Source organism: Clarias gariepinus, chromosome 27 (assembly GCF_024256425.1).
Source record: "Clarias gariepinus isolate MV-2021 ecotype Netherlands chromosome 27, CGAR_prim_01v2, whole genome shotgun sequence".
NCBI lineage: Eukaryota > Metazoa > Chordata > Actinopteri > Siluriformes > Clariidae > Clarias > Clarias gariepinus.
In genome coordinates, this window is record NC_071126.1 from 8,951,374 (window position 1) to 8,976,527 (window position 25,154).

Below are 25,154 nucleotides of genomic sequence, written 5' to 3' on the forward strand. Positions count from 1 at the left end.
TTGGGTAACCTATACCGAGTACACTTTGCAGAGGCACTTATGTTCTTTCACTAATGTACAGTAATGTCCAGGCATCACCGCTGGTTCCCCTGTGTTGGGCAAAGACAAGCTCTTGGTATCTAGGGAACCCAAAGTCAGCATGTTCATGTGTCTTGTGTGCACTGATGCCTGATGAAGCATTGACAGGGAATGGACATCAGAGCGGAAGGAAACACATATGCTGTGGCAGATTGTTGCCATGGAGGCATCATTGCCCTAAGATTAGTGGCAGTTTTCCATCAGACAAGAAAGCAGCAGACATTGCCAACTCAAAAGACCCTACAGATCAGCAAGGCTGTGCTTTTAGCATATACAACATACAACACATATTTTATATGTACATCGTACATTCTGATAACTTACCCACCCTTTCAGTGATCTAGAATACATTCTATGCTGATATTGTGAAAAGCAATGCAATTGACAGTGGTTGAGAGATCATTACTCAGACATAAACCTGTCAAACGCAGATAACCCCATAAATGCAAACACATTCAAATCAGCTATGAAAATGAGTTCAAACAAAAGCTCTCGGTTTATACTTAGAAAAGACCAGTGAAACCGTACACGGTCAGGAAATTCTCAAAAGGAGTAGTCGATGCAGAGAAAGGTATCATTATGAGTCATACTCACTTCAAGTTGTTGCAAAAGCAGTCAAGAACCAGCTTCAAACAGACTTGAAAAATGCTCTCTGCAAAGCTGTAGAGTCGCGGTAAACACTCTTAGCTTGGGTCGTTGATGTTTAATTGACTTAGTAACATCTGCAAATCCATTTGGCTGCTTAATTGTACTCTGCCAATTTGAAAGCCACAGAGAGAAGCACATTTACTTGTGCTGAAGAAAATTCTCATGTGAGCCAAGCCTGTAACCGTTTAGAATTTACAGGGCCTTTTTTTTTTTTTTTTTTGAGTTACTGAAATGGCATCTCCTTTCTGTACATTGTGTGCATGCAACCGTAAGCTTGACCATCATAACCAAGTTTGACCATCATGAAGCCCTATAATTTTCCAAATGTATCCAGTTACAAAAGATAATTATTCTACCTTATAGAATGATCTCCATGCATCCATATTCTCCACCATAGTTGGAGTACCTTATGCATTAGAAATATGCTAGAAACAGCTGGCCAGCATACTTGATATCCTGAGGTCAGCTCATTAGGGAAAAATATGTGGTTGTGCCAGACAGGAGACAGGATTTTATACCCATCACTCAAAGGTAGCTGGGTGCAAATTAGATTATTCTCAGTTTAAAATCAACAGTGCACTTTTAGACCGACAAATTTAAGAAATTCAGAACTGGTGCACGTTTAGGCATGATACCTTTAAAGATGTTTATATTATGTTTCCATGACACGGCTATAGATCACTGTCAGCTGCTCGGTCATGTAGAGATAATAATTTTGTGTGCAAAATGCTTGTCAACTGATTACTAGGGCATTATTAAGCGCTCTGAAATTAATTAAAAAAAATACAAAAATACATTGCATTTAAAACACAGCAGATATTTCGGCAGTAACTGAAATGGTCTAATTAATGTTGATCTTTGTTGCATTGCACAGCATGCTTGAATAACTACAATCTTACCGAAGCTGCAACTAAGTGAGTGAAATTGTTTTTACAATTATGGCCAGAACACAAGAATTTATGTTTTAATTTTTAAATAGCATAATGCACTGACATAATGGAAGAAAACTGTAGCTATTCAGTAACCTCTGTTCTTTCTCTATTTTTTACATTGAGAGTATACATACTGAGATAAGTGTACTAGACTTGACTAGACATGGTTTTAAACACCCTTAGTTTCACTACTGGAATAAGAATCCAAAAACCAAAAATATCCATCCACCAACAGTCCTGTGGCCCGAGCCTGACACTGATGAAGGACAGAGTATTATTAACAGGAGCTGCACATAGAAAGCAATAATGGAATACTCCCAGAGAATAAAAAAAGGAATGTTGAGTGAGAACAGCTGAAAACACACAGCTCCCTGTTTACTTTTTTGAAACATGAATGTGAACCACGAACAATGGCATGAGCCCTGTGCACATTTCAGCCTTTCTGATTGGTTATGTAAGACCGGAGGACTAAAAGGAAAAGGGCCCCAGAGGTCTGTATTTGCATTTCCTGTAATCAGAGTATCCGTTCACTAAAGAATGATGTAACTGGATGCCAGCCTTCTGTAAGGCAGGACTCAGTGGAGTGGAAACCTAAAATCATTCGGCACTGAGAACATCCTGTTTGTGCATTTTCCATAAGCTCCTGTTTTTAATATATAACAGCTTTTAGTCTATTAGTGCAGACAAAGAATGTGGTGCACTGTGGAGGGGCTTGGATTGTAGGTTAGAGTCATTTTAGCATATTCCAGGATGGAGACTCTGCACAGTGGATTGTCTTTCATTGCATCATCCTGTTTGGAGGACAGTGGCACAATGTCATCAAGATATGGTAGGCTGCCAAAGCTTGGAACAAAAAAAAAAGTAGGTTACATCATTTACCTGAAACCAACTTTCAAAAAAAAACAAAAAAAACCCTTTCAAACCAGAATGAACACGGGCTTACCAAAAATACATGCATACTATCCAAATCTACCATTTAAGAAGTTACTCAAAAACCAGCTCTAAACCTAACGTGATATGTTTCTGTTATGTCAACATAACAGACATCTGGAAAACTGAAAATCAATTTGAACGATTCCATAAACCCCAAGACAAGTAATATCTTTAATACCAAACTGATCACTCAGAGAAAGGATGTCAGGCATAGAGCGCTCTACTTTGCCTCATTAAATCTGTGAAATGGATAACAGCTCTAATTCTGCCAGGAACATTCTTTGAAAGGGAAGACAATGTGGTTCCTGTATGGCAGGGGCTCCTGTGCTTTGGAGACGAGCTGCTCGTTTTGCCCTTAACATCACAAGGCTGCAGTGCCAAACCGCAGAATGAAGGGCTTCTGGCAGCCTAGCAAAAGACAACTTATTTTGTTGGAAACACTTCAGGCCTTTCAACACCCTGAAAAATCGTGTCACTGGATGCGTGTGAGTATGAACACATAGCCTAAACATATGCAAACATGCATACATGAATGGGCCTCTGGGATCACAGAAAAAGCCAAGAAAACGTTAATGTGAAGGTTGTGAATGTTACTCCAGACACTCCGGTTGTACAGTACATTTACAACTTCCTCAACTGTTTTTCCACATTGTTCTTGAACATTAATTGAGAATGTTGGCCAGTTACAGCCGAGCATGTACTGTATTCCCTTCAACCTTTTAACACTCTACATTTAAGTATTAAATAGTAAACTTAAATGTATTTTAAAATGAATCACTTTCAGATGGCATTTAGTCATAGCATGACTCATATTCTACTTATCTCTCAAGAATTTTTTTTAAAGCTAATCTTCACTAATGTTTTACATTTTTCCCAACTATGATTTAAACTGTGTGTCATCAAAAGTTTAACTGCTGTTGATGCACGATGCACGATGCATCAACATCAGATGATGATGATGATGCATGATGCATGTGCTGGTAAAAAATATAAGAATAAAAATATTTAATGCACCTACAACAAACATAGTATTATTGTTTTGTCACTCTGTATAGAACTCAATCTTCTGTTCAGGCCAGACAAACCAATCTCGTGTGAAATGTGCAAAATCATTTTTCCGACATGGTGCAAATGGCTCTCAGCTGCGTCAGGAAGTAGTGTGTTCCAATTGGCATGTACTTAAAATTAGCGCCCACTGTCTGTGGATAAAAGCCCTCAAACACTTGTTAAAAACATTACTCAAAGGAGACTGGTTATGTACAGTGCTAGCTAATTATTCTTATTCTTTTTTCTTGTTATTATTTGTTATATGTTCATGGTACTCCATATTTATTATAGTTGTCCTTTAATGTTGTAACTCGCTCAATCCATGCCTGCGTGATTGCTTCCTGAAGATCATGTACAGAACATAATTACTTGACTGATAATGCATTCCTCACCATTGTACAACAGTTTTCTATTAGGTCTAGGTCTGCAGATGACCTAGGCCATGGCTTCAGAAGGAAAAATAGAAATAGAAATACCATTCTCACATAGCTAGTTTTCACTAGTTCTTCAGTTAATTAGCCCAACTTGATAGCCTAGAATTAATTAGTGAAACACATGTTTTGTGCACGTGTCTAAAATACCCCATCTACTCAGCTGATGTCATTGGCTATATCACATGTATTTTTCTTATGTATCTACTAGGGATTCCAGTTTGAAGAGGTGATATAGGTCATCAGCAGTGCAGCTTGGAGAACCAGCAGCTCAGTGTGGCTCGGCATGAGTTGTTTCGACCGTGACCCATTTGCAGAGAACACAGTGTTCCCCTGTCCCGGCAGTTGCTATGGCAACGGTGAGGGGCGAGACGCAAGCTGTGGACATCGTTTATACTGCCAAGCAGAGATGAAAGACAGAGGAGGGGAAAAAGAGAAGGAGAGAGAAAGGCAGAGAGAGAGAAAGAGAGAGTGCATGTGTGTGTGTGTATGTGTGTGAGAGAGAGAGAGAGAGAGAGTGAGAGAGAGAGTACCCAATTCTGACAACGCTGAATCATAATTCTCCATTTTGGTATTTAATGATGCACAGATGCAACAGAGGTGAAACTGAGAAGCCATGCATAAATGGTTCTGAGTTAAGGCGTGTGTGTAAGCCTTCATTTTTTTAGGAAGATGTTTCAAGAAGCAAAATGCTGGTGAATAAAAGATTCATTCATAAAAAAAGAAAAACATCAACAATAATGCTTTCATTAAAACTGTATAAACAAGCAAAAGAAGAGCTTAGTCGAAATCTAAAAATTTCCGTTCAGAGAGTCATCCAACGCTGCACATATGAGTGTTTGGCAGCTTCAATAATATGCATGACAGTATGACAGTAGGAAAGGAGGACCCAGAGCCAAGCACTTCCTCTGACTCATTTAGCAGGGCTGATATCTCATCAGTGCCCAGTCTACATGCAAAACAACAACTTTTTTTATACTGCACTCCTCAATTTATACTTCGTTCACAGGAGTTTTGTACACTACCAACTATGAGCAGTGGTTAAGGACCACAGTGTAGTCGCAACTTTCATAATGTAATACAATTTTTTTTGGTTTATGTCTGCAATAATGAACCTCAATGATGCATAGACCAAAAGTGCCAGCTGGTGGTTTTTAAAATAGCGGAAGCTAAGGTACCGTTACTGACGTATATACTGTATCTGTGTGTTCTTTTTTATTAGTGTCAACTATTTGACACATTTTTATTTCTTATCTCATAGTAAGAGCATCCAGGGACTTTTATTTTTATTTATTTTTTTATTAGGTCAACACACTTAGTAGTGTCTGCCTAGTCATTCTAAAAAGCATCTAAGCTGATAAATTATTATATAAAAATCACTAAAGAAGGCAGTGACAACTATAAATAAACATAAAACAACATAAAACTCACAAATGATCAACAAGATCTTTATACCTACAATTTATTTACAATATATACCAATTACAAGTATGAAATAACAGGCTATAATAGGTTAATGATTGGCAGCTGTTTATGAGTTTTACCATCTTGAGCATCTGTCAATCATCATATGGAGAAGGCGTGCATCCAGGCAGAAAAAAGGAAGATAAACTATCTATCTTGAAACTGCAAGATGTTTTGCAAAATCCACCCACCCATACACTTATTGACTGCCAGTTAAGCCTTATGTTCAGGCTTTTAATGACATATTAAAAGCCTGCTATCTAATGGGCATTAATCTTTGCCCCCCATTAACACTCAGTGTACTTAACTCTGCCATAGAAACCCAGTGAAGCCATGTGAGCCTCTGAGACTACAGGCTTCAAATAAGATTTTCATGTAGGTTGTGCTGTTCATCAAAAAAAAAGTTACACAAAAGAACAATTTTGCACAATATTGCAGGAAGGTATTTGAGATTTTACAGGTGTTGTTCAAGTCAAACCAGGACTTTTGGTTGTGCAGAATAACAAAATACATTTATGATTTCTTTATTTCTCTATATACTTCCTGATGTGGCAATATATCCCAGCTAAGTTCCTGTAATGTACCAGTAGTGTTTGGGAAAGAGTGTGTGTACAGTTCTCACAGACAGATGCGTCTCTTCCATAAGTTACAAGGATCAGGTGTTCCACTAGCTAAATGTTTACAAAAATGACTGCAGTGTTTACACCATTAAATGTTTTACTGCGACTAATTTTCTGTAAATTGTCCCAGTTTGACCTGACCTCCCTTCATAATTAGTTAAAATATAAAAATTTCAATAATCGTGATGAATAGAAGTCTTAAAGCCATCACTTATGAATCACAAGTTCTTGCACAGAACAAAATTATCTCAAAATTATACTGTTTAACAGTCAATTGCAGTACATCTGATTTTCCTTTGGATACTAAACCCAAATATTAAAGGTTTATGTCCTCCAATGAGGTTAAGATCATAATAATTTTAATTTCACAATAATTCATAAGAACTTAAATGGTAGACACTTCATAAAAAGCGAACAAATAAAAATGTCTTCATGTTTTAAACTTTCTTAATGCATGCTGAGTTCATATTTAAAAATTAGCACGCTCTCCTTTAATTCTATATTTTTTGTGTAAAACCATAATAAAATCATTTAATCATAGCAGGTCTAAGTATTAAACAGTATATAACTTTTTATGTAAAGAAAAAGTTATCTACTGTTTAATATACTGTTTTTTTGGCTTCATTTATGGTAAATAAATAAAGGCACGGCAAAAAAGTTATATGTTTTAGTTCATCTGAGGTTGTATTTGTCCAGTACTCAGATCCATTTTGATCAAATGATTTTTAATATGTTTTACAAAAAAAAACATTGTATTAAAAGAGGGGGTACTAACATTTAAACGTGACTGTATATATTGACTATTTATAACTGTTATTGCCATGTTGAAAGTAATGAAGTACCTAGATTTGTGAATGGTCCAGAACATTAAATATTAAACTTTTAAAATATACAATGCGTTATTCTTTGTTAGAAAATAATAATAATTATTATTATATCATATATAAGATAATTATTAAAAATCGAATAATTAACAAACGTCTGTGGTAGAAGAGGAATAAGACACTCAGGAATATGGTGTTATAGGTAACAGTATCTCTGCCTTGTCATTTCACACCCATGCACCGTTGATTATTTTCCTACAGTAGAACTTCCTGTCATGTCTTTCTTAAATCCCCAGTCTGCTTTAATGCAATCACTCTATATGCTGATCTCAGATTAAGTGTTAAGATGCTGATGCCATGTTCTCTGCTTGGGCTGGATGATTCCAGTCCCATTGGAATACAGATGAGCCCTAATGCAGCTGAAGCCTGTGCTGAGGCATTATGTTTGTGCAAGATTAGAGGAGTGATTGTGTTCTGATGGAGGGATGATTGAATATATCGGGGATGGTGCCAGTCAACGTTCGTTCATTGTGCTGTAGATATAGTTTTCTAAAGCTGAACTTGCCAGACTATTTGTAGCTAAGGTGTAATCCAGGCCTAAGGCACACATGGAATTTTTAAATGCTCTCATCGAGGTTATGTAACCGTCTGTGTCAGAGCATTTAATCACTCTTTTTAAAAGTTTTTATTGCACAGTTGGAGACATGATTTCAGAAATAGAGCTAGCGCTTATTGTACAAAGTAAAAAAAAAAAGATCTGTAATGTTAAGAGTGTAGGTGGTTAAGGCAACACACATCAGGATATATATATACATATATATTTATATATAAAAATAGCAGCTAATCAGCAGCCGGTATGCAGTAGAATTTAAATAGCAGATGATAAATGTACGGACATAAATAAGACATAGTGTTGACAGACAGCTCTTTTTAGAACTGGCTTGCTCTATAGATTGTGCAGAATGTTACTGAATAGAGCCTGCACATATACAGTAAATTCCTCACTCTCTCTCTCTCTTTCAGGAACACATATATCCATAGAAACATCAGTGGGTGAATCACTGCCGCACCCGTCCTTAGAGTCTCCTTGGGATGAGTCATCCCCATTAAAACAGTCGGCCCTCAAGGAATATCTGCGCAGCCGCAGATATATATACTGCCGCATGTGCATGGCTGTATGCTCACACGCACACACACTAATTCTCTGGCGGGAATCCCCTTTCTGCATGCCATGCCTAGCATGCAGAGCCACAGAAGATGCCTAGAGCTGGAGAGCGATGGGCTCAGCTTTCCTGCCTGAGCAGTATGAGTCATCCAACTAAACCACCCTCTCTCCCCTCTCTTTCCATCTCTCTTTCTCCCTCTCAGATAGGTACGTAATCACAATACAGAGCCATTAGTAGAAAAATATGATTACTACATGACATCAGATAAGATTCGATATTTTGTTTCATTCTGACAAGCTCAGCTACGAATTCTTCACAGTCTGTAACATTCTCTTTTTATTTATTACTATTTTTAGTCTTTTGTGCAGCGTTCAGTATGCAGTATTGGGTTTACCTGCTATTCACATTATGCACTATAATTAATCTTAACACAGAACCACACAACCCATTGCTGGTTAGGGATTTATTAAAGGTTTAGTACTGATAGAAATCATGCATCATTTTTTTACACCTTTAATATTTTTCTTTTTATCCCAAAGACATCCTTCTCATACAGATTATATGATTTATTCTTCCAATAGCATTCTCTTTCTTTTTTTCTTTCCAAGCCAGAAGCATCAGATTTCATATGAAAACTTCACTTTTTGTCATGTATTAACATTGCATGGCATATTAACCCCTAATTGACTGTCTTTCATCCCTCAATCATAAAAACCTAAAGGTAATTTTCCTGCCAGAGCCTTTAAACCTGATAACAATATTTTTTTCTGCATAAAAAAAAAATCTTACATCGAGCTTATATCACCATTTCTAAATCCATTCGTTCCATTATTATAGCATGAAAGCTCTACATTTTCAAGCTTGCCCACTGTCATGTTACTCCCAGTGATTTTCTATTGGCTTTGGCAGGCATGCTGTTGATTGCACACAGTATGTTTTACTATCCAGTTTTACCTGCAATGGAAACATCAGCTGCATATACATCATCTGTGTAGTCGATGACAGACTTCGAGGATGTGGGACTGTCAGGGATAGACAGTTGATTCACAGCCTGGATTTACAAAGAGCTGCAACGAATACTCGACACTGCTGACATTTGGATCATCCATGGTAATGCTTGCCAAACCTCAGCAGGGGCTACGCACTGTCTTTGGCTTTGTTTTCGCCTGGATCGAGACTGGAGCATATTTATATACATACATCATCCCTCACATCTTCAATAAATACTGTAATATTGGCTGTATCTATAAATTCATTTTAAAAAGTTGGAAAGTCAGCATTGACTAGGTGAATCAGTTCCATCAGCTCTGATGCTGTTTGGCAGTCAAACTGTGTCCCGTGTGCAGTGACTCATTCAGCTCTGTTGTTTGACAAAGTGACCCGCACTTTCACACTGAGATAGACTGAGACAGAAAAGATCCACGACAATGCAGGCATGTCACCATGGCAACCTGGCTCGACTGAGCTGAGGAGTCTCCCTAACGAGGGATACACAGTGTTCCCTCTGCAATAAAGTACCAACCATTCTGGTGATTAAGATGCTGCAGGAAGAAGGAGCTGATACTGTGACATGGTTGCTTGCCTCATTTTAGATAGGACAAGTATATAGCTTTAATTGTAAACAAGCATTTTCTTTTGCAACAAATAAAAATTCTCCATTTTACCAGATAATACACATTGCTTGTAAATCTATGATTGCATATGCGTCTATTTTTGCAAGTGAAGAAATCTTCCTTTGCATTTTTATAGGTGAGAAAATATTTATGTAGTTCCGTTTCAGTAATTGGTCAAACATTAATGTTCTGTTTGTTAAATGGATAAAACATATTTTAAGATGAGCCCTAAGACTGTCCATGTGTTCTCCAAAAACATTTTAGTTGAGCTTTTCTTTACCACATACCTTCAAGCTTTGAATATCACTGTGGCCCGGAGTTAATGGTCCCAAAAAAAGAGACAGATTGCACACAACTTCAGCCAGGGAGAAGTCTCATTACAGATATTACAGTCGCATTTTGTCCTTTCACGGTTAAGAGTTCTGTAAAAACCCCAAAAAATTAAAGCAACTATTCAACTTGAAAAGCAAAATACAAGGCTACTGAAAATGTAAACATTTTGTGGAAGGACAACGTCTATTATTTTTCCTTAGAAAACAACAGATGGCTCTAGAAAACCATTATCTCCTTTTTGAAACCACTGCTATTAAAAGTTTTCTTAGAAAATGCTAGCTTGTCTAACACCATCATTCAACTAAGTGCAAATTGTGGTTTCGCGTACCAGAAACATATAAGACATTCAGTCTACATTCTCTTCAACATGTCGCCGTGCGTGACATGATTACATAGCTCCTTTCTGAGGATATGTGGGGATAACCAAGGGATTTTAGAAGGAATACTCTTGCCCTTCTTCACATCTCGATTTGTAGTCTAATAGTGAAAGTCAAAGGTTAATGGAAAGCCAGCAACACCTGGACAATGTCAAATATCAAATTCAGTGGTTTTCGAAAGCACCTTTGGGCCACAGGCTCCATCCAGCTTTATCCAGGTCAGGGTTAATGGTAGATCTGCTGCCTGTCCTGGGACCAGTGGGTGCAAGGCTGTGATTTACCTTATAAGGGGTGCCGGTCTATTGATGGAAACCACACCAAAGACTTTCTAAAGTCTGTCGGACATCTCAAAAACAATTCCAGACAGTTATTTTCAGACACAGAACACCAGACTTTTTTTTCTAATTAAATGGGGAGAGACTCATATACCAGAAACAGACTGACAAGATGATGTCATGCTTTGGAAATCTTTGATAAAATTGAACAAAAGCAAGTTAGATAATAAACAAAAAACAAAATGTTGTCGCATGTACGCCTCCTATCCACATAAACCAGGTATTTTTATCTTTACCAACAATTTAATTCAATTATATACAGTAAGTCCCTGACCTACGAACATATATATTAAAGTTACAAATTTCTGCAAATACTGTACGTACGGACCATGGATCTACGAACATTCATAGATGCAAACAACGAACGTGACGACATGGAAGTAGCTAACAAGTACTGTTCAAAAAATAGACACTGCAATGACCAGATACCAATATTCAGAATTATGTACCATATTTTCAGGTAAGTGAATGCAGTAGAAATAAATCAGTCCTGGAGCACGATGATAGAAAATGGCTGTTTTGTAAAGTTGTCAAGATGGTGAATAATCCTAATTTCGAACAATTTGCAATGAGTTCACAGCCTGAAACAGCTATGAGACAAAATGGTGTCTGTTCAAGCGTGCAGTATACACCATTTAGCATTGTCCTCTCCGCTGCAGGATTCCCCTCACTATTTTAAGGTGCAGTTTTGCTAGAGTAATGCAGTTTTTTGGGGGGTTTGTTTTTTTAATGCTGTAAATTGTATATTTTTGTAGGTGTATTAGACTCACTTACGAATTGGGTCGGGGACTTTCTGTATATACTGTAAAACATTGTCTCAAAGAGCTTCACTTAAATAGAAATTCTGGGTATAAATAGCAAAAAATGTTAATCCCTAATGAGCATGCCGGAGACTATGGTGACAAGAAAAAGCTTCCTGCAGTAAAATGAGGAAGAACCATTACAAGGAACCAAACGCTTCACCTTCATTTGGGTGATACCAGATAGTACAACCATAAATCAATTCCTTCTATAATGGTGTGTTCTGAGGTCCAACGTGTAAGTTGATAAAGTCTTTTTTCAATCCAGGAGCCAACATTTCATTCACAAAACAAACTTTGTGGCAGTTTACCATGGCTTTTTTTTTTTTTTTATCTTTTGTGTTACCAAGTGTTCACTGATGAAGACTTGGGTACAAAATAGTTATTTACATTAACACACTTATTTAAATCATAATCTGTTTATTCCTTTTTTCCTGGAAATCACTCGAAATCAGAAGGAATGAAAAAAAGGAAACCCATACAGACAGAGAAAGAACATGTTATACTCCATACAGAGAGTAACCAGAGCTCAGAATTAACCCCCTGGTCTATTGCTATACAAATAAAATTGAATTGAATTGAATTAAATATTGTGACTGGATCTGTGAGAAACAGATCTTGCTCTGCTGCAAACTAATCCATGCTAAAATTATATTATCAATCAAATTAAATTATCACACATTTAATTAAATGTATTTTAAAAATAGATGCATCATTACTTCATTCAAACATCATTTAGTTATATTGAATATTTAATTATATAATGCATACGTGAAAATCTTTAGGTACAATACACATGATCAGCCATAACATTAAAACCACCTGCCTAAGGTTGGTTCACTTTCACCTCCAAGTCACCTCCTTGAGTTCTTTGGCATGTTCCTCAAAATACCCCTGATCAATTTTTGCAGAGTGATCATACTTGTCAAAGTAACAACCACATGAGTGCCAGGACTGAAGATTTTCCAGCAGAACATTGTTTAGAAAGGCATACTGCCTTTCTGTGCATCCTAGACCCATGTCTTTGCACAAGCACCTAGCTGTCCACATGATGTAAAAGAAAGGCCTTCTTCTTTCATTTTAGGTGCTCTTGCTGGTGGACTTTTCTTCCATAGGAGTATAAAATATTTCAGCAAAATGTGCTATAGGATCCAGACTGTAGATTGTACAGCATGTACACGTATCATAATCATGTTATAATAAGTATTTTAACAGTTGCATCATGGTGCTTAATGGTTAGTAATGTTGCCTTGCACTTCTAGGGTTGGCGGTTTAAATGTTGCCTCTGGTCTGCGTGAGTGAGGTTTGCATGTTCTTCCTGTGCTTGTTGGGTTTCCTCTGGGTACTCCAGTTTCCATCTCCGTCCTATGAAGACTGTAGTTAATTGCCATCTCCAAATTGCCCATAGTTTATGTATGTGTGTGTTTTTAACCTGTGAAGAGTGTACTCTGCCTAGTGTCATAAGTTCCCTGGAATAGGCTCCAGGCCAGTCACGAGTCTACACATGATAAGCAGGATAAATAATGGGTGGATAGATGGCTAGATCAGTATATCCTGTTGACTGTGAAAGCAGCTTCTGGTCTAAATAATTTCCCACAAGAGGCAAAAGAACAGATGAGGTAAGCACGAGATAATCAAAATAGAGGGCATTTTATCAGCACTTCCTTTAGATAGGCACGATCACATTCTTGAATTTCATGCGGAAGTTCAATGACCTTGAACCATAAATAGTGGCTCATGTGCTTACACAAACAGAAGTATGAGGAACCCTCATGACAAGGTACATGCAGAGTCCTAAAGGCAACTATGTGCTTGGAACTGCTTCTTTAAATGAGCTATTGTGTCAACAAAAAGCCCTGTCAGCCTGAGAGGCTCTGCTTTAATTTCCTGTGACCTCTTTTCAACAAGCCAAAGAGGAAGAACAGAGGAGTGGAAAACCCTGGTTAATTCACACGTTTGAGAACATTACGCAACATGCTGAGCACTGACCCAGTCTGTCCGTGGCACATTTTTTTAAGCCTGTGTAAAACATCTGCGCCTGTGAGACACTTGTCCCATGGTGCCTCATAGACCACGTCACAGAAAGTGCGTTCAGTGCATTTACAGTATGTGTGGTGCAGTAGCTTAAGGGATGAACTCTGAAGTCTAAAAAGTATGTTTCAATGTGTGAGTGTGAGCCGTATGCGTTTTATATGAACACGGTAAGGGGAAAGGTCAGACCCAAACCACAAGATATTTTTGTGTGTGGGTCTGGGAGCCGTTGTAGGAAAGCAGCAGGAGAGATTCCAGCACCTCAATTTGTTAACCAGGCATGAAATTCCTGCGGCAGCCTAAAAAGGGACATTGTATATGTTTGTGCGTGTGTGTACTGTAATTATGCGTGTGTGAATGAGAAAAAGAGAACGGCACAAGGGTACATTCTAAGTCCAGTTTTAATGGAGAGTGCATGTCACCACAGGAGCAGGAAAACAGGAGGATGAGAATGATGCAATCTATGGAATGCTGAAGGATGACAGGAGGAAGGGAACAGAAAGAAGAGGAGGAGGGGGTGCTGGGACTTCTTAATGACTTTTGCATTCTTTGGGAATGTGCTGATGATGCCCTATTCTAATTATCTCAGTGAGAGGCTGCCTTGATGATGAGTGGGACAACTCAGTGAAGCACAATGTGTTTTCAATCTGCCTTTACTTGATTCCATTCACTCCAAAGTCAAATCATCTCTCACGTATAATGATCTCACACATCCACTTCCTTCCGATTTATCTGACAGATAAGAATATCTACGCTCTGTATTTCGGCTGCGTTTGTCTCCGGTCGGTGTCGATATCGTACTGATCAATATATAGCTAAAATAAGATTTTCGTTGTAATTCATGGGTAAAAATGTGAAAACAGACGCTCCCAGGACAGATCTCCAATCCTGAACAGGCAACATGAGATGTGACTCGTCTGGCCAATTTGTGCGCGATATCTATTTCAGGCTGCTGACAGGCAGATCCACTGCAGCAGGTTTGTCGAAGCTATACTTGTGTTCCATTCACAAAGACAGCATGACTCATGTCAAGACAATCCATTCACTTTGGTAGACTATTCATATCTCTGTTCATTCAGACAGCGACCGTCTCTCATCCACAACAGACAAGACGAAGAAAGGAAGCAGAGAGCAGAGATCATATGGCATTTGTGTAATTACCAGGAGCCATCCATAGGCCAAAGTTAGCATCAGCATGAGCCCCTAGAGTGTGTAAGGTAGGTTCTGGGATGTGAAGTGTGCTATACAGTTACGGCATTGCATGTATCGCAAGGCTGCCTCAAGGAGACGACAGCATACAGAATGAGTCAGAGGCATGGAAGAAGTCTGTTATTTCTCAATGTCAATAAACTGAGACTAATGCACAATATACTTCATGATGAAATACAGTGGCTCCTTTCAGTGAAACTATTACTATATATAGATGCAGTGTGTTGGTTCATTTTATATCTTACATCACTTTAAAAAAAAGGCTTTTCAGAAACTGACACAGCAACGTTTTCTGAAATCTACGAAAAAAATAGCTGCAGTCTATCAAATTTCACATTTCCACAATTTTACTTGAAGAACATTGAAAATTCCATGGTGCATGACGAAGAGAACAATCTTGTGAGAAACAAAGGGGGGTTGCTATGGTGCATAGTGAGATGTCAGTGTCAGTAAGATGTACTGTATTTACCTGCAGTAATATGGTTCTGCCAGGTGCAGAGTACACTAGCAGGGAAAAACTATGACACACTGTCAGAATTTCAGTCAAGCCTTACTACATAACAAAAACACATTTAAATCTCGTCTTACATATTGCACCGTGGAGGAGGAGATACTGTACTTTCATGGACATCTCTTGTCAAAGAAAAACTAGAAGTCCTAGAATACAAAAGTTTAAATTAGAACATTTCAAACGCTAAGAGTTCCAGTAACAATCAGAAGTTTAGACACAACTTCTAATGCCAAGGCATTCAAATGATGCAATAATCTCCTTTGAACAGTTGCTATTGAGATGCGTCTGCTACTTCTGCTCTGTAAAGCCTTCATTACAGCTCTAATTTAAGATGCTTGTATTTGGTGATTTTTCAGGCTGAACTGTTTCTTTGCAGCATAAGAGCCAGTTTCATCATGGGTTTTGCAAATGCACTTGACAATATTGTTCTTGCAAGAACTTTTCCAGAAGAGCAGAACAGTTGTTGTTGTTGTTACTTAAATACATAATTTCATAGTTTGAAATCTTCAGTATTGTTCTTGACTGTAGAAAAAAGATCACTACAAACAAGCAAAAAAAACAACAAATTAAAAGGTGTGTGTGCAAACGTTGTGAGCAGTTCTGTAGATATTTTACATAAAGAGTATTTTTTCACTGCATACCTTTTGCATAATAGTGGTGACTCACTGTGGGTGAAGAGTGTACAGTTTCTAACAGGATAGGATTTTGAAATGGGAATAAGAAAAAAAAGAGAAAACACACAACCGCCGAAGCAGAACCCTGGCTTGGACTCAGTCTTGATTGGAATATTATTAAGAATGTGGTTAAATTCGAGACCAGGCGCAGAACTGTTGTTTTGAACTGCAAGTCATCATAGCCTAAGGCTTGAACGCGATTCAAAACCATTTTGGTCATTTGAGGACAAAATCCCAGAGTACACTGAAATTATACCATTCTCTATGACTCATATTTATCGCCAATCCACAACTGCGTGTTTAGCTGCACTGCAGCTGTTTATTATATCACATATGCACAACACCTGGGTATGATCTATGTTATGTTCTTATATGAAAAGTATGTTATTAACTCTTATTTCTGGATTTCTGGCCATATTCTGCAATTTTATAGACTGCTCTAGACCTAACGAATTGGAATATTTGATTCTCTCCTTAAGGGTTGCATCACACTGGCCCTCACTCTATCACCTCATCTGGCATGTCATTTTTAATGGTCCTCTGAGAAATAGCACTGTGGAGACTCCATAATTAATCAGCCACAACTTCCGCCATCCCAAATCCTTCCCCCCTTATAGCTGGCTTGTTTTATTAGCTCTGGATTCAGTCACACTTAAACACATGCTGTGACCTTAGCACAGTTTATCATGAAACAACACCTCCAGCCAAATAGTAACCTAATGAATGTGAGCAGACGGGTCTCCGTTGTTTTGAATAGGAGGACCGTTTCATTCGCTGGCTGACTCGAAGGCGTGCAGGGTTACAGGCGTGCAGACTTGCAGACACCATGGCTGGGGTCCAGTGGTAAATGGAAAACCACAGCCTCCGGTCCACACAAGTGCAGAATGAGTCACAGGAAGGAGCCGTGCACTTGCAGAACTCATTAAGCAAAATGTAAGGCGTATGGATTTCCTATGTCAATACAAAGAGCCTGGCAGCCTCAGCAGCCCCCCGGGGTGAATCCTGGAGTTGCACAGAACACAAAAAAATGCCACAGGGACAACAATGGAAAGCTCTAAGCTTGCATTTGATTTGCAAAAAATGAAAAATTAAAAAATCAAACATGGCCTGCATTAATTATTTAAGAACAGGTCAGTTTTTTTCATTTCAGAAATTGCAAGTGATTATATGTGAGTTTTAGTGTATGACTGGAGAGTGAAACACTCAACACAACTTTAGAACTATATATATTTTTTTAACTTTAATGTAAATTCATAGTGGCTGTTCTTAAATAGGAAATCAGTTGATATAGTATCAGTAGATTAATTGTCACCTAATCACAAAAATGTTCAGTACTGTATTGCTAACTATCAAGTGACTAACCTGTGAGAGTAGTGCACCATATGCAACTATTCATGTCCACTGATCCTGTTTCTCAATAATCATTTCTTTAGTCATCACACACCCACATCTGTTTGCAATAGCGACCCCAAGTGGACATATACTTCTAGACTGTACTTGCTCTCTGTTATTTTTGTGTCTTTTTCAGGGGTGTGAAGGAACATCAAAAGACTATTATTGGTTTGTTATTAAGTTGCCAAGAATTATGGGAGTGTTCCTCCAATATGGTTAGTTTTTTGTCTGCCTGCTATAATCTCGATTAATGCTCTGTTATGTGTTTTTAAAATCAAAATATAAGAGGTCGTACTGAAACATACATCAGGAGGCTTGCAAGCAATAGCATATGGATAATATTAGTCTTATTTATGGTGTGGCTCCATACGAACATTCAGTGAATCTATGATATAAATATTTAAAATGTATATACAAGAGATTATATAAGTATAATCTCTTTATGGGTGGTGTAAGTTTTAGTACCCATTCCTTGGCCAAATAAAATGTTCAAGTTGTTCGGATCCCAGAAGAGCTAACATGAAAAGACTCTGTAATTAAATTTTTATATTATCCAAGTTTGTATAACTCTGTATAATGTTGCATTCATCCTTCCCCAGTTCTGGTTAGTCTCCCTACTATATACTGTATTGTACCCCATAATATGATGCTACCATCATCATGCATCAATGTAGGTATAGTATTAGCAGGATCCAGCCCAAAGCATTTTTTATTGTCTCATCATACCACAGAACCTATTCCATCATTATCTGAAAGTCCTGTAAGTGCCTGTAATATGCCATGCCCTTCTAGCCTGGTTACTGAGTTTGTCCAAAAGGCCAGCTCTAAGAAAAACCCAGGTGGTTTCAATGTCGTTTAGTTTACAATGTTAAAGCCCAGTAAGCTCCTGGGAACAGTTAAAGCTTTAGTAATGCTTTTATTTCCATGCCTGAATGTACATCCTAACACAATCTGATAACAGATGTTTACAAAAAGTAGCTTGAAGTTCAAGGCTTGGTTTTTGTTCTGACCTTATATACTGTACATTAGTGGGTGCTTTTCAAAATCATGACCATTCGGATGAATTTGCTGTAAGTGAACTCTAGATGAGCTCTAGAGACCATAAAAGCAAAGAAGATGGACATGAGGTCATGTTAGAAGTGCCACAGATAAGGGTCTGTCTACTTATCGAAATTAGATATTGAAGAGCTTATGTGAATTTTAATAAATGATGTCTTTATGCTTTAGTGTGTGCAAAAGGATCAATATAACAAGAAATATCAATATAAAACCAAAGAACGTATATAACAAATTATCAAATTAATCTGTAACATAAAACCCAACGGTTACTGATCCCTCTGTATGATTAGTGGAGTAGCGAAACCTTTTTGTTACATATACATGACCGCCCAATACAATTCTTTTTGTCACATATCCCAGCTTAGGGAGATGGGCTCAGAGCAGAAGGTCAGCGGCCACTGCAGCCTTGAATCAGACTGGGTCTTAGTTTTTTGCTAAAGAACAAAACAGTGGCAACTTGGTGAAGCTGGGGCTTGTACTTAACCCACAGCCTTAAACCATTGAGTGACCACTACCCAAGCATAGATGTTTAAGCATATGAGCATATATTTCTGCAAAAATACATTAAGTCTTAAGACATGGTATTCATTCAGTCATTCATCCTCTATACAGCTTATACAGGGTCACAGGGGCCTGTATCCTGTCCAAGAAAACTTTAGGCACACACTCAATCACTCATCTTCTACACCGCTTTTTCCTGTATTCAGGGTTGCGGGGACATGGAGCCTATCCCAGGAGGCTTAGGGCCCAAGGCAGGGTACACCCTGGACAGGGTGCCAATTAATCACAGGGCACACACACATATAAACACACTCACACACTCATTCACACACTACCGGCAAATTGGGAACACCAATTAGACTAATCTGCATGTCTTTGGACTGTGGGAGGAAACCCACCAAGCATGGGGAGAACAAAAACCTGGAGACAGAAATCAAACCCTTACCCCTGGAGGTGCGAGGCCACAGCGCCACCTTTAACATGGTACTTCTAAAACTAAATTGTTCCATACAGTTATGCCAAAGGTGCTGTAATTATTAATTACACTTGTCCATAATGTGCATTTTGCATATCTACCTGTGTTTATGCAAGGTTCTTCATTTTCCACCCATCTCCCAAAACATGATAGGAGATAAAATATAAGATAAAATACGTCATAATTTCTTTCCTTTAACTGTTTAAAACCCGAATAACCAGAATAAGGATGAAATAAATGTCTTGCAATTGTGTACATAAAGGTAAGTCATTGTATTCACCAACCTAAGCAATGACTTTCTGTAAAACTACAATTCCCGTGATCCTTTTCCAACATGGCGGCTTGAGATCTGGGTGCGATTTCTACAGGAAATACTTTCTCATACGGGCCGTGTGTTTGTGAAGGGCTGCCATTTTACCGGGCTTACGGTAAGACATTTGCAGTAACAGCTATGTAAACTCCGCGTTCAGTCCTGACTGCACTAAACACGTCGAGCTCACTGAAATCCCTTTAGTGCAGTTAGCCTCCTCCGGTTCATGTGTAACATTACCGAGCTCATGTTCTTACGTTTTTCCAAACTCGTAGCTTGCTAAAGCTAAGCTAAAGACTGTTTGGCTCAGTAGTTATTTAACGTTGTTTTTGATATTTACGGCGGTTTGTGTAGCTAGCCGTTAGCATGGAGTGCACTATAGTCACAAGGGTCTGCAGTTTCTCTGTGTTTAAAACGGATACTTCTTCACACATTAAGTAACTGAAACAATAAAAATGCTAAACTGGTTGTACGTGTGTGTGTGTGTGTGTGTGTGTGTAAAAAAATAGCTGTGTGCTAGCATCTGTGGCCTACAACACTAGCTTGCTAGGCAGCTTTTATGTATAGCTAGCTAATTTAAGGGTTAGATGAGCCTCTATTAGAAAATAAAATTCTTCAGCTAGCATGACATCTTAGTCAAGATCACTTAATGAGATTAGTCTGTCCCCAAGTTCTAACATGTTCTTTTGGAATGGTGGATTTTACTTTGTTTAGCTGAAAGACTGTAATTGAGATAAAGACAGGGGAATGAATGAGTATACTGTACATAGCTCCATGTGTTTACCTCTCCCTGTACTGTTTCAGGAAAGGAGAACTGAACAAAAATGAAAGGGGAACTGGTTCAAATCATATCCAGCTCGCACCATGAGCTTTTACTTTCAGCAATGTGGAATTTAAGACTCACAGGCAGCCTTTGTGACATCACAGTGCAGGTGGACTTTCAAGGCGAACTGGAGGAATTCATGGCCCACCAGGTAGTGATGGTGGCATCCAGTGGCTATTTTAAAACCCTTCTCCTAACAGAGGAACGAGTGAAAAAAGTATTCTTAAATACTATTTCACCTGATGTCTTTACCAAGTTTTTAGAGTATGCGTATTCTGGGAAAATAGAAGTCAAGGAGAGTTGTCTTGACCACATATTAAACATGGCAAAGCTGCTTGACTGCCAAGACTTAGTGGAAGCGTGCAGTACTAAACTTCAGAATCATAATTCTGAACGTGCCAGCACCGAAACAGGCAAATTACTTAAGCAAAGGTCTAAAAAGGCTGTAAAAAGAGCATTAAACGAAAGGAAAAAACTCAGAACTACACTGAAAAGCATAAGCACTGAAAGAGAGGAGCAAATAATGCTACAGGGCAGAAGGAGCAGCAGGATAGCCGGACGCAGAGTAGTTGTAGACTTCAGTAAGAAGAATCCGGAGAACAAGGCGATATTTCCACCCGAGGGTTCTGACACAGGTTTAAATCAAGACAAAACAGAAGCGAAACAAGACGCATCACTAGAGGTTGGAGAAACCAAATCGGATGTTGCTGCTGAGCCGGTTCTACCCGAGAAGGAGGCTCTCACTTACAGTGGCTCTGAATCGCCATACACTGTCAACCATGACATGTCAGATGAAGACTTACAGGAATCTGACTTCACACTGACTGCTGTTACTGAACAAACTCTAGAGGCTGCTAAAAAGGAATGCAAGCCAGTCGGCTCCAAGTACAATTGTAGCATGTGTATCCGTTCATTTCGCTATGAGAAGAGCTACTTAAAGCATGTTAAGGTTAGTCATGGCATCACCACGGACACAACTTACCGCTGCAGCATTTGCCAGCAGACTTTTGCCAACCGCTGCAACCTTAAGATTCACGAGAGGCATGTGCACAGCGATGAGAGGCTCTTTCTTTGTGGCATGTGTGGTAAGGCCTTCAAACGCAAGAAGGATGTGACGAGGCACATGAGGCAGGTGCATGAGGGTGGCACCGAGCGACACTACTGCCCGACCTGTGGCAAATCTCTGAGTTCCAGAACAGCTCTCACCCTACATGAGAGGACACACACAGGGGACAAACCGTACAGCTGTGGAGAGTGTGGAGCCCGTTTCTCCCAGAGCTCAGCGCTCAAGACACACCAGAGGTAACTAACTTACCTGATCTGGTTTTGAGACACCAGCTTTATGATGCTCATACATCTTGTTTTTGTTTTTTTTTCCCTTAAGGATACACACTGGTGAGAAGCCTTTTGCCTGTGACTTGTGCGATGCCAGGTTTACCCAGAACCACATGCTGGCTTACCATAAACGATCCCACACAGGTGCTTGCATTAATCAGCTGCACTGATTTATATAAGGATACTTTCTTGGAGGCAAGCTATTAATGTATGATATTTATTCTTACAGGAGAGAAGCCGTATATGTGTGAAAACTGCGGGAAAAGCTTTGCCTCTAAAGAATACCTGAAACATCATGCAAGAATCCATTCAGGCTTGAAGCCGTACAAGTGTGACAGCTGTGGAAGAGCATTTGCACAGCGTAACTCACTCCATCAGCATATGAAAATTCACACAGGTTGCTTTATTTTAAACAAATGACTTCCACTTTAGTCTTTATAATTTACATGTAATTTTCAAAAGCATGAAACTTGTAATTAAAATTTAGTTTTTAACTTTTTTCTTCTTCCTCGTCTTACTTAAAAGGATTACAGAGCAATCCAGTGGAACTTTAGTCCTTCTTTTATTCCTCATCTTTAGATTGCCTCCCATAGGAAAAAATATGATAATATACTATAGAAAACTGTAGTATTAATTATAGATCTGGAAAAAATTATTCAGTTATCTCTCTAGGGTTAGGATTAATTATTTAGTTGTGGCCATTCATCTATTGGCAGAATGACTCCCAAATCTATTATTATTAGTAGTACAGGATATATTTGCTTTTGATGTGGTAAAATCTTGCTGTTCCTCTACAATCCTGCAGGTGGCATGCTTTAAACTACAGTGGTCCCTCATACGAACACCACACCTTGCAATTGTTGTCGCCGTAAGAACTAAAATTTTGCAAGGAATGTGCCTCGGCATGTGAAGCATTTTCAGCACATGAGCGACTGACATTTAATGACCGCTGATGATGTACTTTATCTCACACAGTGCATTACATTAACAATATGTATAAACTGTGCTTTCCTGATGTGTATGCTCTGTTCAGGTGAGAGGCCGTATCATTGTTCGGCCTGTGATAAGCAGTTCACCCAGCTCAATGCTCTTCAGAGGCATCAGAGGATCCACACAGGAGAGAAACCATACATGTGCAGCATGTGCGGCCGAACTTTTACTGACAAATCTACTGTCCGCAGACACACTTTGGTAAGCTGATGCTATATTACAGAAATTAGACGGATCAAGCAGTTTTACCATTATGAATAAAACGGGCTATCCTCAGTGCCCCTATAGTGACCTCTAGGATGATTGAAAGCTTCCATCAAAATGATTGTATAAAATAAATATTACAAGAAATATATTACATTTTACAAATCACTCTCATTAGAACTACTGCTATTCTTGATAAATGTTATAGTTTTAAATTTATTCTCAGTCCCCAAAATCAAAACTTATTCTCAAATATATTGCAAATATTATTTATACTCATATTTTACAGCCTGATACCTTGAGCTGTACTTTCCTGGTTTATTTTTCTTAACTCATTTTTCCTAATTTGTTGACTTTTAACAGGTTTAGTCATTTATTATCCCTCCCCTGTTTATATAACAATGAAACTGAGGTGTTTGATCACAGCTGGTGGTTAATTCACAATTATGGGCTAAAAGTTAATTGATTCAGATTAATTTCACATCCTTTACAAATAAAAGATGCCATACACCTGATTCGAGTCGTTACGTCAGGATAAAGTTCCGCTCTCACGGTAGTTTGGCGATTCCTTGTGGGCTTTATAGACAGAAAGGTGGCATGTAGAACATTTCTGCTTATATGGCTCACACAAACAATACTTCTTTATTTCTGTTGGTTAGGCTGTATATATCCCATTTTGAACATGTAGCCGAAGTAAAATGTGGAAAACATTTAAATGTCACTGTATGTTTAAATTTAATATGGGTTTTTAATTTTTATTGAAGTATAGTTCATTATAGGTTAATTTATTGTATAAAGTAGCTATACCAAGATATAACCAAAGTGAAGTTATGTTTGCTTATTTATTTGATCTTTATTTATTTTATTTGTGTATATTTTGTAACATGAAGACCCACGACAAAGATACACCTTGGAAGAATTACCTCGTTGTGCTGGAAGGTAATGTAGAGGAACGTGTCAAGAAGCCAAAAGGGTCATCTGTAAGGAAGATGAAGACAGCAGTGAATGCAGAAGAACAAGTGGAGAATCAGAGTGATCCTAAAACCCAGGAGACAGTATCTGTGCCAGAGGAGCCAGTGACCATCTCTGGAGACTGGGCCGACCCTGGCACTATAACTGTGGTCAGTCATGGAACGCTGGGCAATCTGACAGTTATCCAGACAGGCGTGCCATCTGGTACACAACTGCAGCCTATTGTCACTGCAGACGGAACCGGCGTCATTTCACTAGAGAGCTCCACTGTCGGCATCCCTGTCACTCTGCCTTTTTCCATTCCTATCTCCGTTGCACATTCCATCTCTGGTTCAGCCACACTGACCGGGACAGTCGCTCTCAGTGAACCGGCCGCTGATTCTGATGCTACCTTGGCACCAGTAGATTCAGCAGCACCTGTCACCACAGTCACGGAAGGCATTCTTTCTCCAGTCGAAGTCACTTTATCTACATCTAATGAATGTGGAACAACAACACAGTCAGCTGTGGAGCAGGTTGAAGAGGCACAGCAGTCGGATTCCCAGGAGGGAACAATTGAGCATGTACAGAATGAGACACAGTAGAGGCTGTGGAAGTAGATCTCTGCAGGAGATGAGTATTAACAGCTTTTTAGTGGACTTTTCACAGCACAGAATCTGTATAATGTTACTGTGTAGTGTTGGGTCTTTTGGTGTTTTTTTATTCAATGTAAATATAAAAAGCCTACTGTATAGAAAGTGATGAATTATATTTATCAGAAGAAACATTCCTTGTTTATCAACAGGAAAATTGAGCTGTTTTTTATGCCGAACAGTTCTTACTCAGTAGAGTTTAAACGGCACGACAGAAACAGAGGCGTCAAAACCAAGCCCTAAAATAACTATTTGAGCTTAGTTTTTGTGGCTTAAAAACCTTGTAGAAGTTTAGCAAGAAGGTTTTAAAAATAGTTTTAACTTTTTAATATTTTTGATTTTTCCTGTGGCATTAGTCATTGTATATCAATTGCACAAATTGGTTACACGATGAAACATAATGAGTTTCAATCATCTTTGTCTAGTGTTTTCTAT

General features: G+C 38.6%; 1 protein-coding gene across 1 annotated transcript; it reads left to right on the forward strand.

Moving 5' to 3' along the window:
• Positions 1-19,841: 19,841 nt before the first annotated feature.
• Positions 19,842-25,130, forward strand: gzf1 (GDNF-inducible zinc finger protein 1). The gene is made up of 6 exons (XM_053488703.1): positions 19,842-19,881; positions 20,568-21,888; positions 21,971-22,065; positions 22,151-22,318; positions 22,955-23,112; positions 24,006-25,130. The coding sequence occupies exons 2-6, from the start codon at positions 20,588-20,590 to the stop codon at positions 24,669-24,671; spliced, it is 2,388 nt and encodes a 795-aa protein (XP_053344678.1). The 5' UTR covers positions 19,842-19,881; positions 20,568-20,587; the 3' UTR covers positions 24,672-25,130.
• The last annotated feature ends 24 nt before the right edge of the window (positions 25,131-25,154 follow it).